The sequence below is a fragment of the Salmo salar genome, chromosome 20, assembly GCF_965601325.2.
Source record: "Salmo salar chromosome 20, fSalSal1, whole genome shotgun sequence".
NCBI classification, from domain to species: Eukaryota; Metazoa; Chordata; class Actinopteri; order Salmoniformes; family Salmonidae; genus Salmo; species Salmo salar.
Genome location: NC_138310.1, coordinates 66,445,676 through 66,462,868, shown reverse-complemented (window position 1 = coordinate 66,462,868; position 17,193 = coordinate 66,445,676). Strand labels below are relative to the sequence as shown.

General features: G+C 40.7%; 1 protein-coding gene across 2 annotated transcripts in view; it reads right to left on the bottom strand.

Annotated features, from left to right (window-relative positions):
- LOC106581141 (CD166 antigen homolog) overlaps positions 1 to 17,193 on the bottom strand; it is a 59,176-nt gene that overhangs the window by 6,245 nt on the left and 35,738 nt on the right. For both annotated transcript variants that reach the window (XM_014162966.3, XM_082966662.1), the window contains exons 2-9: positions 5,446 to 5,552; positions 3,567 to 3,768; positions 3,335 to 3,399; positions 2,796 to 2,883; positions 2,352 to 2,510; positions 1,239 to 1,363; positions 853 to 985; positions 84 to 196 (exon numbers count right to left, since the gene is read on the bottom strand). In XM_014162966.3, coding sequence (XP_014018441.1) covers positions 84 to 196; positions 853 to 985; positions 1,239 to 1,363; positions 2,352 to 2,510; positions 2,796 to 2,883; positions 3,335 to 3,399; positions 3,567 to 3,768; positions 5,446 to 5,552 — 992 coding nt within the window. The remainder of the gene's footprint in view (positions 1 to 83; positions 197 to 852; positions 986 to 1,238; positions 1,364 to 2,351; positions 2,511 to 2,795; positions 2,884 to 3,334; positions 3,400 to 3,566; positions 3,769 to 5,445; positions 5,553 to 17,193) is intronic.

Here is a 17,193-nt window from a genome sequence, read left to right as displayed (position 1 = left end):
GCTTTGATAAGGTTTTATCACCCATTTCCAACCAAAAACATAAATCTAGGCCTTATATTAACTTTGGTACTGTTTAGTCTTACCTTAGTCCAGGACACCCTGAGTTCTCCAGACGCATCGGTCTGCAGGTTCAGAGCCAAGCTTTCACCGGCGCTCTTCATGACCTTCCCAGAGGGGCTCAAACTCATATCCAGGTCTGAAAGGGAGGAAGGGAGGAGAAAGACACACTGTAAACAGGCAGTTAACCGCCTCGAGGAGAAGGGGCTACAGCACTCCTGTTGAAAACCATATCAGCTCCCTATAGAAGCCCCAGCACGTCCGCATTGATCCAGCTTATTTAACGCATTAAAGGATGTGAGCTTTCCAAGTATTTTCACCTCACAGCGTGAGACGAGATGCTCGGCTTCTATTCTCTCTAACAAACCGTATGTCCTTTCCTGCTGAGGGATGAGGTTGCAAGCGGAAATATACTCTGACAATGTTCCCCTTTGAGAAAAATAACCCTAATGACTTTATACAGCCGGACAAAGAACGAATTATGAATTAGATGATAAGTAATTTTCCCACACACTTCCAAACGCAATCTATAGTAGCAGGAAATGGGCTATCATTATGGCTGGTATTTCCCATGAATCCATTGCTAGCATTGTTAAATAAATTGCTGGCAGTATTTCAGTTGAAGATAATACATAACTTAATTGAATAATTAATTTTTTCTTTTTTTTTTCTTTTACCTTTATTTAAATAGGCAAGTCAGTTAAGAACAAATTCTTATTTTCAATGACGGCCTAGGAACAGTGCTAGCTAGCTTAAAACGTTGATCAAGATATCTGTAGATAAAGAGTGACTTACAATTGATGGTAATGTTCTTGGAGTCTTCCATCTTGGCATTGTCAATGATAGAACACTTGTATTCCCCTGTGCTGTCACGTGTGACATCAGTCACAGTATAGGAGTCAGAGTTCTCCACCTTCACCACCTTTCTCTTTAGGAACATAAGGATACATTTTTAAACTCTCAGATGGGCTTGAGTCTAGGTTAATGTAGCGCTTCACAGACAGGGTGGATGGTGTAAGACGTGTAGAGTTTGACCAGGTGTAGGGTTTGACTGGGTTAAAGAGGACAATGGCAGTAGAAGGCAAGTAATTAAAGGGGTCAGATTAGGAACTAAGGGCATATGCCAGGTGGGGTTTCTGGTTGTGTGGGAGGATAGTGGAGTCATGTCATTGAGAGCTTGCCTGAATGTGGAAGTTGAAGCTGGTGGGAAGTGGGTTCCCGTCGGCCTTGCACTTCAGAGTCACGTTGTCTCCTTCCATAAGGGGCCCTTTAGAAATTACATGTAGACTGACCCTTTCTGTGGGGTCTGTAGGGAGAGGAGAGAGAGAAAGACCAGGACAGAGAGAACAGGAGCAATTGAACAGCAGAGGTGGAGAGAGGAGAGAGAGAGAGAGTGAGAGTGAGAGTGAGAGTGAGAGTGAGAGTGAGAGTGAGAACAGGGGTCGGAGAGGAGGAGTACACAGTCAGGCTGAGACCTGAAACACAGTGACCCTGGGCAGACAGGGCTTCTGAGACCATCACAGTGACCCTGGGCAGACAGGGCTTCTGAGACCATCACAGTGACCCTGGGCAGACAGGGCTTTTGAGACCATCACAGTAAGCAGACTAGCCAAGCTAGTGTTCCTGTGGCGATGGCTGCTTTTGAATGCAGCGGCGGAGCTGGTCGAACGGCAGCCACACCCCGAGGTTCTAGACAAAAATCTCCTTTCAAACATCAATGATGCTGCTCTAGACGAGCCAAATTGCCAACATTTCTTTTAAAAACAGGATTCAAACAGCCGCTGAGCCCTGATAGGTCCTATTTAAAGGGCCATTTCGAGTGAATAACATCGACTATGCTATTCCTCGAATGCTACGCTCCGAATCACTCCCACAACAGACTCATGGACACATCATTTTTAAATTAGTGTCATTATTGTGTCATTATTCTTGTCTGTCTGGGCTGCAAGAAAAGAGCCATATAGGCACAAATGATCGGACTATAACTTGAAAATAAAACAGCAATTAATCTGGTTGTCGATATACTGACTGCTGGCTGCTGAGGCTGATAGCAGATCAATAGCTTTCCTAGGACAGACAGTGGTTAGGGAAGTTGTGTCGGTTAGGGCAGTTACAGGCAGTTAGGATAGTTGACGCAGTTAAGGTAGCTGAGGCATCTTGGGTAGTTTAGGTAGTAAGGGTAGTTGAGGGAGTTTGAGGTTGGTTTGGACAGTTTAGGTCTTTGGGCTAGTTTGGGTAGTTAGTTGGAGCAGTTTAGGTAGTTGGAGTAGTTTGGTGGCTCTCTGGTTACTTACAGGTGACAGTGAAGGAGACTGGGGAGGACAAGGCGTTCAGGGCCCCACAGGTGAACAGAGCATCTGTGTCTCCCTTCTCAGCTGTGTACTGAAGAGTGGAGGAAGTGGTGGTGAGGCCAGTGACTTCGTCCACATTCACTTTGGAACTGATTATAATGCCTAAAAATAACAACAATACTGATTAGAAATTGTATGGTTACAGAGTAGCATATTGACACACAGATAAACAATAATATGATCACCAAGTTACTGACATTTTGGATCCTGTAGAAACAGACACATTTATGAGAATTGAAGAAAATATGTAGCTCGAGAGGTGATATTTCACTACTCAGATCTTGTGGAATCTCACACCAAACAAGTGAAATGTGTGAATGTGCAATCTTCAGCCCCCTGCAGCTGTTTACCACTTGTAAATAATCCAGCAGAACTTCAACAACGTACCTTTCCCATCCGCCACCAGATGTTTCTTGTTCTTGAACCATGTGATGTTGGCAGCTGGGTTGGCATCAGGGGCGCTGCACTGCCCTAGCTGTGTAGACGATAAAACAAAGCAAGGAAAAAAGCGGAAAAATCATATTTTAGAACAATCCACAAGGGCATACAAAAGGTTGGAAAATCCTTACGTTATAAAAGCAGCCCAATAAAATTCCAATATTTTTGATGCTTAATTGATCAAATATCTGTGCAAACTAGCTCACATCTGTGGTGGATCTACTGCATTTGTGAACCCCCCCCCCATGTAGCATGAAATGCCCAAAGCATTTTAAACCTCCTCTTAGATCCAGCCCATGGTTGTTTTAATTGGAGGAGGGATATTCTGCTGTTTACTAATTCATCAGAATCACTTCAAAGCACTCTTCATTCCAGCCGCACCGTCCTTCTTTAGTTTGCCTCAAGATACTTCATCTCCAATGAAGAATTTCCCTTGATATTCCTGCTTAATATAATGTAGGCATAAGCAATGCATATGATGAACCTACCTGGGTTGGTTTGCCAATCTCCAGCTCTGTGGCTAGGGCTGTGATCTCCACTCTGGTTGGAGCCTCTGTAGAACAGTTCATAACATTAACAAGCTGTAGGCATCTCAGAAAGCACTCACTATCACTCTGGCTAACCATCATAATATCACACAGCATAGCATTGACCTGTACCTCAAAGGCCCATTCCATAGCATGCATTAGTATGGCTGCAATATTTCCCTTATGTACCCACTGTGTATAAGGAGTTTGACAGGGTATTCTGAGATGTCAGCCCCAGCCACCACCATGCAGGTGAAAGTCTTCTCGTCCTTCAGTGATGCTTTAGCAATCAGCAGGCTGGAGTTTTCGGCCATGCTGACACGGTCTTTGTACTTGTCGGTGGCTATGACAGAGGCATCCTGGTCTTTCAGCTGGGTCAGCAGGTCTCCATTGTCCTGGAAATAAAAAACAGTTTGGGTTTTAAAAAATGTGCTAACTGAGCTGCACTACTGTAGGACTTGGTATAGAAACCATTGAACATATCATTCACCCACTAATGGTGAAGGAGCTAAATAGACTTAGTTTATGACTTATTAATAGCTATTTTAGAATATATAATCATTATTTTGACACTGCTGCTGCTCTGGAAGCTTGAAAGCTTGAAGAGGACGTGTATATATATATATATATATATATATATATATATATATATATATATATATATATATATATATATACTGAACAAAAATATAAATGCAACATGCAACAATTTCAAAGATTTTACTGAGTTATAGTTCATAAGGAAATCAGTCAATTTAAATAAATTCATTAGGCCCTAATGTATGGATTTCACATGTTGGTCACAGATACCTTAAAGAAAAGGTAGGGGCGTGGATCAGAAAACCAGTCAGTATCTGGTGTGACCACCATTTGCCTCATGCAGCACGACACATCTCCTTCATATAGAGTTAATAATCCAGCTGTTGATTGTGGCATGTGAAATGTTGTCCCACTTCTCGTCAATGGTTGTGCAAAGTTGCTGGATATTGTCGGGGACTGGAACATGCTGTCATACATGTCGATTCAGAGCATCCCAAACATGCTCAATGGGTGACATGTCTAGTGAGTATGCAGGCCATGGAAGAACGGGGACATTTTCAGCTTCCAGGAATTGTGTACAGATCCTTGCGACATCATGCTGAAACATGAGGTGATGGCGGCAGATGAATGGCACGACAATGGGCCTCAGGATCTCGTCACGGTATCTCTGTGCATTCAAATTGCCATCGATAAAATGCAATTGTGTTTGCTGTCCATAGCTTATGCCTGCCCATACCATAACCCCACCGCCACCATGGGGCACTCTGTTCACTACGTTGACATCAGCAAACCGCTCGCCCACACAACGCCATACACGTGGTCTGCAGATGTGAGGCCAGTTGGACGCACTGTCAAATTCTCTAAAACGACATTGGAGGCGGCTTAACATTAAATTCTCTGGAAAAAAGCTCTGGTGGACATTCCTGCAGTCAGCATGCCAATTGCATGGTCCCACAAAACATGAGACATCTGTGGCATTGTGTTGTGTGACAAAACGGCACATTTTGGAGTGGCCTTTTATTGTCCCCAGCACAAGATGCACCTGTGTAATGATCATGTGGTTTAATAAGTTTCTTGATATGCCACACCTGTCAGGTGGATGAATTATCTTGACAAAGGATAAATGCTCACTAACAGGGATGTAAACAAATTTGTGCACTACATTTGAGAGAAATACACTTTTTTGTGCGTATGGAACATTTCTGGGATCTTTTGTTTCAGCTCATGAAACATAGGACCGACACTTTACATGTTGCATTTATATTTTTGTTCAGTGTACATGAGATTAAATCCCCAATTTCGTGATATCCAATTGGTAGTTACAATCTTGTCTTATCGCTGCAACTCCCCAACGGACTCGGGAGAGAGTCATGCGTCCTTCAAAACATGACCTGCCAAGCCACGCTGCTTCTTAACACACTGCTCGCTTAATGCCCTGACGAATTGAGGCTGTTATGAGGGCAAAGGGGGAAACTCAATATTAGGAAGGTGTTCCTAATGTTTTGTACACTCAGTGTATATGAACAACTTACGTATTTCCATTTTGTTATGAACAGGTCCTTTGGTTTGGGGGCCCCATTGTTGCATGGCACCTCAACGGTCTCTCCATACAGGCCGATAACAGTATCCATAGCACTCACTGAGAGAGAGAGAAAAACACATGGTCATTTACTCAGTCAGTGGGAAAATATTTGTATATATATGTATATATATATATATTTTTTTTTTAAAAACTTTTACCCCTTTTTCGTGGAATCCAATTGGCAGTTACAGTCTTGTCTCATCGCTGCAACTCCCGTACGGACTCGGGAGAGGCGAAGGTCGAGAGCAGTGCGGCTTGGCTGGGTTGTGTTTCGGAGGACGCACTGCTCTCGACCTTCACCTCTCCCGAGTCATACAGGAGTTGCAGCGATGAGACAAGACTGTAACTGCCAATTGGGTACCACGAAAAAGGGGTAAAAGTTCAAAAAAATATATATCCAAAAAGTATTCTTGACACAATGCCCACTTAACCCAGAAGCCAGCCACACCAATGTGTCAGAGGAAACACCATACACCTGGCGACCATGTCAGCATGTATTGCACCAAGCCTGCCACAGGAGTTTCTAGAGTACAATTGGACAAGTACATCCCTGCCGGCCAAACCCTCCCCTAACCCAGACGACGCTGGGCCAATTGTATACCACCCCATGGGTCTCTCATCTTCATAAATATCTCTAATCTATCAGGTTGTTAATTTACAGGTGTCAGTCTACCTTGTAGCACCTTAACGAAATGCACAAGTGTAGCCAACATTTGAAATTGCTTATTTACAGCCACTTTACTTCACAACCTTTCCCACCCCCAATCTGTACAATATGTTGCTGTGTAGACAAAGTCCAGCACGAGAGAGTGAGTGAGAAAACAGGGGCAAAGTCCAGCATGAGAGAGTGAGTGAGAAAACAGGGGCAAAGTCCAGCACGAGAGAGTGAGTGAGAAAACAGGGGCAAAGTCCAGCATGAGAAAAAGAGAGACTGATGGAAGGGATTGTCACACAGGCATAGAGAGTGGATAAAAAGAGGTCCTCATTGTCATGTTGTGGCCCTTTCTGGGTGTAGATCGTAGCTTCCCCCTCTCACTCTCTCCTACACCCAGGTTCTGTTATCTCAGGTCGTAAATTCCTGGCGGAGACTCTCTTCCCCTTTTCATGCAGAGAGAGAGACCACAGAGTGAACAAAGGATTTCACGTGGCCGAACTCCTAAATCCCCAAAATGGGAAAATGAAACTATATGTCCACTTGTGAGAATGTGGGAAGGGTCAGTGGACACTTAAGGGACAGTTATGTTGAGTGTGTTTCATTTGGTGACCTCACGAAGGACAGGAAACACACATAACTATATCTCTGAATGTGTACATTTCTCAGTTATGGTGTTTGCATCTAATTCTTGTATAAAATGAATGAGTAAAGATGAAACTATTTGTGAAATTATATAATGTGATGTTAAACCTTTAATGTGAGAGAATTGTATTCCCTTTAAAGTTTAACTAAGTCATTGGCCCGCCCGCGTGAGCACTGACATGATCTGGCGTCATTGAACCGCCTTTTCTATTGTTACGAATAAATCCCCCTCCTGAGGAAATCCCCTTCAGACTAAGCAAACCCACAGCGTGAGCTGTGATTGCGAATAGTTAAGACCATGCATACCTCGGTGTAAGCTGAGGTGGCACAGGTTTGAGTACCAAAACTAAAAAACTATACCACGTGGAGCATTGGCTACACGGCTGGAAATGGTTAAACTCTGAGACTATTGATCCCTACAGAATAAGAGCAAATCTTAGATACTAATTACTAGTCTGCAGCTAGAAATTATGTAAACCTGGGACGAGAATACTGACAACCGCCGAAACACCTACTCTATGAGAACATTTCTGAATGGTACTCTGAAGTATCCATTCTAACCACGAAATACTTTGATCTCCCGGGAAACAGAAAGAGAGAGAGAGAATCGGATGAATTCTCCAGCAGACGGACCAGATTCCAACAGAGAAGACAACAATGACATACACCGTAAATATGTACTTGCAATTATCCTCGAATGAGCGGCCGTTCATATGCGAAGGATTAGCATTTCAATGTATATAATTATAGACTGTGTAATGAATCCATTTTGTCTTTCCCGCACTTTCTCAGTCCACACCCACTTCCCTTTGCCCACTAGGGAATCTTCCCTATCATTGTTAGTAACCAATATCTACTGTTTGTTTGATTATGCATTTCTGTGATTATTTAGTTAGTTAGTAAATAAATGATTAAGCCAATTGGTGTATGGATGATTTATAGTAAAGGCTGGGTTTGTGCAGATAACCAACAATTTACGACGTTCAAATGAGACTGACGTGAGGTAAAGAATAATTCATAAATAGAAGACTAATTGATCAGATGTTAAAATATCTGAAGAGTTATATTCAGAAAAGTATAACTTTGTAATCTGAAGATTTTCTGTGGTGCCCCAACTTCCTAGTTAATTAAATTGACATGATTAGTTTAATCACGTAATAATAATTACAGAGAATTGATTTGATAAAATAACAGTCTTCACCTTTAATGATGCCAAAGACATGACATCATGGAGCAACTGACTACAAGGTGTTGCTAAGCTAGCCATCAACAGCAATCACATTTCAGCCTTTTCAGAGTTCAGGTCGGGGTTATGGGGTGGTTAGGAAAGGAAATGACATAGCAGAGCCATGGAACTAATAAAACACCTAGACTGGAGGCTAAAGGATTAACAAATTAACAAACTGTACCTGCTAGATTTACTGGTAAAAAGTCTTAACCCCATACATAAACAATAAACAAAGTACTCAACTGTCCTGAGTAATTTTACATTAAATGAATCACCTCCATTGCAACATCGGGGGATCTAATCTCCCCAACAAAAGCAGCAGAGTATGCTATGTGGTATCCCAAGAGGTCTACCCCGGGGGATGGTAATAGAGGCGAGGTACGCGAGGCGACATTGGCTCCCTCTGCTGGGAATGCGGGAGCTGGGCACCCCGACACGGACAGCTAAGTGGAGGTAATTAGCGGGAAGTGCCAAATAAAAGGAGCACAATGGCACACCGCGGGAGAGAAGGGAGAGAGACGGACACCAGTTAAGAGAAGGAAGACTGAGCAAAACCTATGTTATTTCTTTGATATATTTATTTTCTGTCTTAAGTAAAGTTGTTTTTTGGACTAAAGCCTCCCTGTCTCTGTGTCAATCTCTGCACGCTCAACCCAACACCCCACGGTTTACCACAGCTATCTCTACAGACGCTACACTGCATGCCAGTGCTTGATTTGGGATGAAAGAAATGCTGTCTTTTTCCAAGTCGGTCCATTAGACTATGTTCACCAAAATTCACAAATGACTATATGCTATAGAGACCTGATTATTCACTGTTAAGGGTTTATACACATTTTCCATTACTTTTAACCAAATTTCCATGACTATTATTATAATCTACATTAAAAAGTAAGCATTATTGACACTGGAAGGCTGCTGTGTCTGATCCCATGTAGACCTACCATCTCCTGCCCTAGATCAAGGCACTTAACCTCTCCACAAAATAGAACTGCACTGTTAGTCACATGTTGTCAAAATATGGTCAACTCTCCATCTGGAGAGCTCCTGGGTGTGCAGGCTTGGCTATTGATCCAGCCCAAGTCTGCTTATCAAGGTCTTGTTGAGCAGCTGATGTTTAGGCTACAATGTAGTTAGACCAGGGCTTGAACAAACGTCTGCACACCCAGTAGCTATCCTGGAGGATGGTTCCCACCCTTGATATAAAATATTGCAACATTATGACCAAATACTTTTGTCTTTCTAAAATTATTCCATCATTCAATGAATCAGGGATCAAATGGATAGGCTACTTCAAAGCAAGGTATCTAATTAGACATTTGTATTATATATAAGGTTCAAATATTCATGTTTTGGAGAGATTATCGGTCAATTAGGCTATTCTTTGGCTTTCTGAATTAATCTTTCCTCGACTCCTTTCCTCATCTCCTTCTAAAAACCCATTGGAGAAGAAGGTGAGAGGGGAGGGACAATACAGTTGCAATACAATAAAGGAGAGGAGATAGGATGCAAGTAATCAAGGAAAGACAAAGTAAGAAAGCCCTAGTAGCCATCGTGTGGTGATCTCACCTGCCCAGACCTAAAGTACTGTTATCTTAGCCCAACCAAGAACATAGTTTTGGTATGATAATGGACGCTGCTTTGTGGGTATGAAGTGCTGTTGTGTACAGGGGTTGCATCCTAGGTCAGCCATTCACAGATTGTTACACCCACACCAATGATTAAGGACAAATCTGTGCAATATCATCAGACAAAATGAGAGTGAGTGACAACCAAATAAAACAGACAAACAGGGAATGTTCAATAACCAAAAAATACCCAACGCTTAATCTAACAGTTCATTTCATATCATACAAAGAACACCTATGTAAATGGTTAGTGGTTTTTGACATTCATCTTACTCCAAAGCAAGAGATGATTGAATAGTTAAATGAATAGTGTCTTATATAAATAATAAGCAGAATGTCAGGGCTGGGATGGAACAGAAACCTGCACACCCAGTAGCTAGATATCTAGGAGCAAGATTGGCCATTCATGTTACAGGTCTATGCATTGTTACTTTTAACAGTATTTTTGTAGTCCTACAACCAATTCTAACAGTAAACCAGTAGCATATATAACCCATAGGCGATATACCCTTCAGTCTCTCTAGGACTTGGAACTTTCTTAGGGACCTTCATCGGCAGACAGCTTTCACAGGTCTCTGTATCTGAGGTTAGGAAACATATAAATTAGACCAGGACATGCTTCATTATTTTTAAGCGATATAACATTTGATATTTCATTGCAATTGTGTTTTTATATTGTCATAGCTCTCTCTTTGGGACTGGAAATCTGTTCATTAGCTAGCTAGATATCTTAGCTACCAGCAAGGTAGCTAACTTGTCATTTTTAGCAGATGAAGCTAACCTTTGTGTCATTAAATAAACTAATATTGGATGGCTGTATATCCTTGTCACGTTCGTCGTAATGATTGGACCAAGGCGCAGCGTGAGTAGCGTTCCACATCTTTATTATAACGTGAAACTTCAGCAAAATACAAAAACAATAAATGAATCAAACGAAACGTGAAGACAGTGAAATGCAAACAGGCACCTACACAAAAACAAGATCCCACAAAACACAGTGGGGAAATGGCTGCCTAAATATGATCCCCAATCAGAGACAACGCTAAACAGCTGCCTCTGATTGGGAACCATACCAAGCACACCAACATAGAAATAAACAACATAGAACACCCGCAGTCACGCTCTGACCTACTATACCATAGAGAACCAAGGGCTCTCTATGGTCAGGGCGTGACAATCCTATTTATATGTAGCTAGCTACCTGATATTACCTAGAATAGAGGGTTAACTTGATAAAAAAACCTACCCGTGTGCTACACATTATCCTGTCTCTGCCACCTGCTGCTGCTAATGTTACTATCCATGCAGGCAATGCAGCCTACTGCGAGGCTTCTTTGGGAAATGTAAGGACCATCCCACCCGCGAATGCTATGGTAAAAAAAATGCTGACGTTGAGAAAACAACTAGACTAAGTTAGCTTAGCCAACTAGCTATTTTCAGCTATGACGGAACAGCTGTTGTTTACAAACGCACCGGAAGTTCTCTGGGGTTCCAGGGTTCACTTCCGCTGCTACTCAAAAAGCCATTAAAAAGGTTTATAGAGGTGGTACGCAATTCCCAAAAATGTTGAAGTGGCGGTACAGCGCTCCGGACAACTCCGGCCCAAGTCAAGCACTGCTGCTTGCACATGCCACATCAATTTAGTATTTATTTATTCCCAAAGAAAAACACTGAGTTCCTGTTAGCAAGCAGTAAGCAACCATTGGAAGAGTTTTCATTTGTTTCCCATGCCCCATTGAATTTGAATCCCTTTTGAATGGGAGTAAATGCTTTTACCATGGTTACCATCACTTCCACACAGATCTGTCCAGAGTGACCAGTGGCATCCTGCAGCCTGTACTGTATGTGCACATCAGATCTAATAGCCCAACATGGGACTTTCAACACTCAATACCCCTTCTGTTACACATCAAACTGAACACAGTAATATAACCTGGTATACCTGCAAATACTGAACAGTGACAAAAGGAGTTACAAGGATTTACAAAAGAACACAACATTATTCAATATAAATGTTTCACCAAAAGTCTGAAATCCAAGTTCTAAACCTTACACCCCCAAGAACACAAAACCATACAGTATAATCTCGAACACAGCAGTTGTGAAGTTATCCTATTTCCATTGGATATTAGCTACTCCTTGTATTTCATATTCAAATAGGTATTTTTGAATAGTCAAATAAAGCTGCCTTTATCACCCTGGAGAACTTTAAATGATTTTGTATGAAAAAAAAGAGACTGTCCAGAGTGCAATGGACCACAATGGGAACGAATCTCAATGTACTAAATTACACGATTGCAGAGGATAAAGCTCCTGCTGCCTGTTGAGATAAGGTTATCCTCAGCAACAGGAGCAGGTGACCATCAACATGATACAATGGTAACCATGAACTGAATAATCATCCATTTAAATTACTAGCCTTAACACCACACTCTATTTTTAATTACAAATGATGTGTACACTCTATTTAAAGTTTGGTAACAAAAACAGTCAAATAAAAAGCAGAAGCTGGCGCACACCAAGAGAAAAATATTTACTGTAGAGGTACTGACAAACAGTAAATAATCTGTAAGCTACAGTGCCTTGCAAAAGTATTCCCCCCCTTCACGTTTTTCCTATTTTGTTTCATTAAAACCTGTATTTGAAATACATTTTTATTTGGATTTCATGAAATGGACATACACAAAATAGTATAAACTGGTGAAGTGAAATGAAAAAAATTACTTAAAAAAAACTCTAAAAAATAAAAAACTGAAAAGTGGTGCGTGCATATGTATAGTGGCTTTGCTATGAAGCCCCTAAATAAGATCTGGTGCAACCAATTACCTTCAGAAGTCACATAATTAGTTACATAAAGTCCACCTGTGTGCAATCTAAGTGTCACATGATCTCAGTATATATACACCTGTTCTGAAAGGCCCCAGAGTCTGCAACACCACTAAGCAAGGGGCACCACTATGAAGACCCAAGAAGCTCTCCAAACAGGTCAGGGACAAAGTTGTGGAGAAGTACAGATCAGGGTTGGGTTGTAAAAAATATCCAAAACTTTGAACATCCCATGGAGCGCCATAAAATCCATTATTAACAAATGGAAAGAATATGGCACCACAACAAACCTGCGAAGAGAGGGCTGTCAACCAAAACTCACAGACCAGGCAAGGAGGGCATTAATCAGAGAGGCAACAATGAGACCAAAGATAACCCTGAAGGAGCTGCAAAGCTCCACAGCAGAGATTGGAGTATCTGTCCATAGGACCACTTTAAGTCGTACACTCCACAGAGCTGGGCTTTACGGAAGAGTGGACAGAAAAAAGCCATTGCTTACAGAAAAAACACGTTTGGTGTTCGCCAAAAGGCATGTGGGAGACTCCCCAAACATATGGAAGAAGGTACTCTGGTCAGATGAGACTAAAATTGAGCTTTTTGGCCATCAAGGAAAACGCTATGTCTGGCGCAAACCCAACACCTCTCATCACCCTGAGAACATCATCCCAACAGTGAAGCATGGTGATGGCAGCATCATACTATGGGGATGTTTTTAATCAGCAGGGACTGCGAAACTGGTCAGAATTGAAGGAATGATGGATGGTGTTAAATACAGGGAAATTCTTGAGGGAAACCTGTTTCAGTCTTCCAGAGATTTGAGCCTGGGTCAAGGTTCACCTTCCAGCAGGACAATGACCCTAAGCATACTGATAATGCACCACTCGAGTGGTTTAAAGGTAAACATTTAAATGTGTTGGAATGGCCTAGGCAAAGCCCAGACCTCAATCCAATTGAGAATTTGTGACTTAAAGATTGCTGTACACCAGCGGAACCCATTCAACTTGAAGGAGTTGGAGTAGTTTTGCCTTGAAAAATAGGCAAAAATCCCAGTGGCTAGATGTGCCAAACTTATAGAGACATACCCCAAGAGATGCTCAGCTGTAATTGCTGCAAAAGGTGGCTCTACAAAGTATTGACTTTGGAGGGTGAATAGTTATGCACGCTCAAGTTTTCTGTTTTTATGTCTTATTTCTTGTTTGTTTCACGATAAAAAATATTTTGCATCTTCAAAGTGGTAGGCATGTTGTGTAAATCAAATGATACAAACCCCCCAAAAATATATTTTAATTCCAGGTTGTAAGGCAACAAAATAGGAAAAATGCCAAGGGGGTGAATACTTTCGCAAGCCACTGTATGAAAACAAAGAACATTAGTAGTAGAACAGTGTGTATAACTACTTAAGATATAAGCCAAATAAGGATTATCACCTCAGGCCTAAGAACAGCCCTTAGTAGGGACTTATCACACGATAGCCGGGTTCAAGGGCCTTATTGCTTTTATAAAACACTTGCCAACATATTAATACAAATATTATACTTTTTTTCATTAAAACATTAATTTGTTTTCGGATTCTGAAGTTGCTAGTTATTTTCTCATGTTTTGACCCAGTCGTTAATTCTAATCGTTCTATTAATTTGACATAGCTATGCTAAACAAATCATTGGCATTTATAGTACCTTCTGAAAGTATGCATTCCCCTATACTTAATCCACATTTTGCTGTGTTACAGCCTTAATTCAAAATGGATTAATTATAAACATTTTCTCAACCATCCATCTGCACACAACACTCCATAATGACAAAGTGAAAACATGTTTTTAGACATTTTTGAAAATGTATTGAAAATGAAAATGGTAAGCAACTCCAGTGTAGATTTGCCCTTGTGTTTTAGGTTCTTGTCCTGCTGAAAGGTAAATTAATCTCCCAGTGTCTGGTGAAAAGCAGACTGAAACAGGTTTTCCTCTAGGATTTTGCCTGTGCTTAACTCCATTATGTTTATTTTTTATCCTGAAAAACTCCCCAGTCCTTAACGATTACAAGCATACGCATAACATGATGCAGCCACTACTATGCTTGAATTTAAAATATGGAGTGTGCTACTCAGTAATGTGTTCTATTGGATTTGCCCCAAACATAACACTTTGTATTCAGGACAAAAAGCTAATTGCTTTGACACATTTTTTGCAGTATTACTTTAGTGCCTTATTGCAAACAGAATGCATGTTTTGGAATATTTGTATTCTGTACAGGCTTGCTTCTTTTCATTCTGTCAATTAGGTTATTATTGTGGAGTAACTATGATGTTATTGATCCAACCTCAGTTTTCTCCTATCACGGCAATTCAACTCTGTAACTGTTTTAAAGTCACCATTGGCCTCATGGTGAAATCCCTGAGCGGTTTCCTTCGTCTCTGGCAACTGAGTTAGGAAGGACGCCTGTATCTTTGTAGTGGCTGGGTGTATCGATACACCATCCAACGTGTAATTAATAACTTCACCATGCTCAAAGGGATATTCAATGTCTGTTTTTACCTATTTACCAATAGGTGCCCTTCTTTGCAAGGCACTGGAAAACCTCCCTGGTCTTTGTGGTTGAATCTGTGTTTAAAATTCACTGCTTAACTGAGGGACCTTACAGATAATTGTATGTGTGGGGTACAGAGATGAGGTAGTCATTCAAAAATCATGTTACACACTATTACTGCTCACAGAGTGAGTCCATGCAACTTTTTATGTGACTTGTTAAGCAAATTCTTACTCATTAACTTATTTAGGCTTGCCATAACAAAGGGGTTGAAATCTTATTGACTTAAGACATTTTAGCTATTCATTTTTAATTAATAAGTAACAATTTTGAAAAACATAATTTCACTTTGAAATGATGGGGTATTGTGTGTAGGCCAGTGAAAAAAAACTATATTTAATCAATTTTAAATTCAGGCTGCAACACAACAAAATGTAGAAAAAGTCAAGGGGTATGAATACTTTCTGAAGGCACTGTTGCTAGCCGCCCTGTGCCGGTTAATTCATTAATGGAATTCTGAGAGTTTACGGTTTCCATGGTGAATCATTAGTTTCATGTTAATTCTTGGGCTAGCTACCCTACTGGTCCAGGAGAGATCGCATTTGTAAAATGATACATTGCTGCACAGTTAGTTTTATACAACCCCCAATTGTTGCAAACCAAATAGTAGCATGGACTAATAATGTTTAAACACCATTTTCCAGAGGGAGATAAAGTTTATGAATTTCCTACCTGGGCTGGGGACAGTGGAATTATGACATTAACACGTCATACATTTTTCAGGAGTTAAATAGTGAAATATATTTAAAATGTCAGGTCTATAATGAGTGTAACAAGGTTGGTTATGTTTCCACTTGCCTCTGCAAAAATATGTATTCGATGTTTATGTATTCTTATTGGTTCACTGAATTTACATATTAATAAGGTGTTATGCCATTGGTCATGCTTGCAGATGGGGGGGGGGGGGGATCGTGAACGGCAATTCTTCCCAGTCTGATATCGACATGCAAGCAGTAGGTCACCTTTTGAAATAGTATTTACAATGTGTACGTACGAGTTCACTAGGCGACAGACATTGAGGTATATATACAGTGCCTTCAGAAAGTATTCAGACCCCTTTCTCTCAACAAGCCTCATGAGGAATGCTTTTCAACAGTCATAGTTTTTATGTCCTCACTATAATTTTACAATGTAGAAAATAGTAAAAATAATGAAAAACCCTTGAATGAGTAAGTGTCTCCAAACTTTTGGCTGGTACTGTATATGTGTGTGTGTATATGTTATTAATTACATGTTGGATTTATATATATGTATGTATGTATATACATGTATGTCTACGGTACCCGGTTAGATATTGGGGGCTTCCAGTGATGTGCTTTTGTATGTATGTTATTGCTGTACGACTAAGTTAGCTAGCATGTTCTAAATGTAATGGTCGCATTAGCTCCCTCCTAATTCAGTTATTTCCATGCTAACAGACAAGTTAAAGTATTAATTTGTAGACAAACTGGAATTAAGGCCAGACTAAGTCAGTGGCACAAAAGATCTTCTTCAAATGTTGATATTTGGTTGCATTGACATCCAAACAAAATTCTATATGGGGAACATAATTCCCTTTTTATGCACTTTTCTCTCTATGCGTATACTGACCTTGAACTTAAGCATGAGAATAGCATGCCATTCACCCGCTATTCCTTTGGGGTGGAGATCTAATAAATTAAGGTGTGACGGAGGTGTGTCTACAGATACGCCTTATCCTGACTTTGACTTAATTCCCTCATAATTCCACCACCTTTACGTGCAAGGAGACCATAAATAAGGTCTAACGAACATACCGGTTCCAAGTGGAAAAAGCATCAACTGAATTTTTTCCTGATAGAAATAACACCATTCTCTTTGCACTGTATTTTACAGCTTGTTAAAAGCTATTGATAAGAAGTAGGTAAATGATTAATCCATTTGGATCAGGGAATTGTAAATATAAATTACACTTGTTTTAGATATATTTCACCTTATAATCGCTGAAGACAAATGTGAAACCAGTCATATGGCAGCAAACTGAAGCATACCAACATCACCTTTCCTACAGTTATGTTAATGAAATGCAGAATTTAAGTTGTACGGCTTTTTAACTTGCAGGGATGGGCACAATCGAATTTCTTAATTATAGGCTACCCCCCGACATTCTCTGTTTCC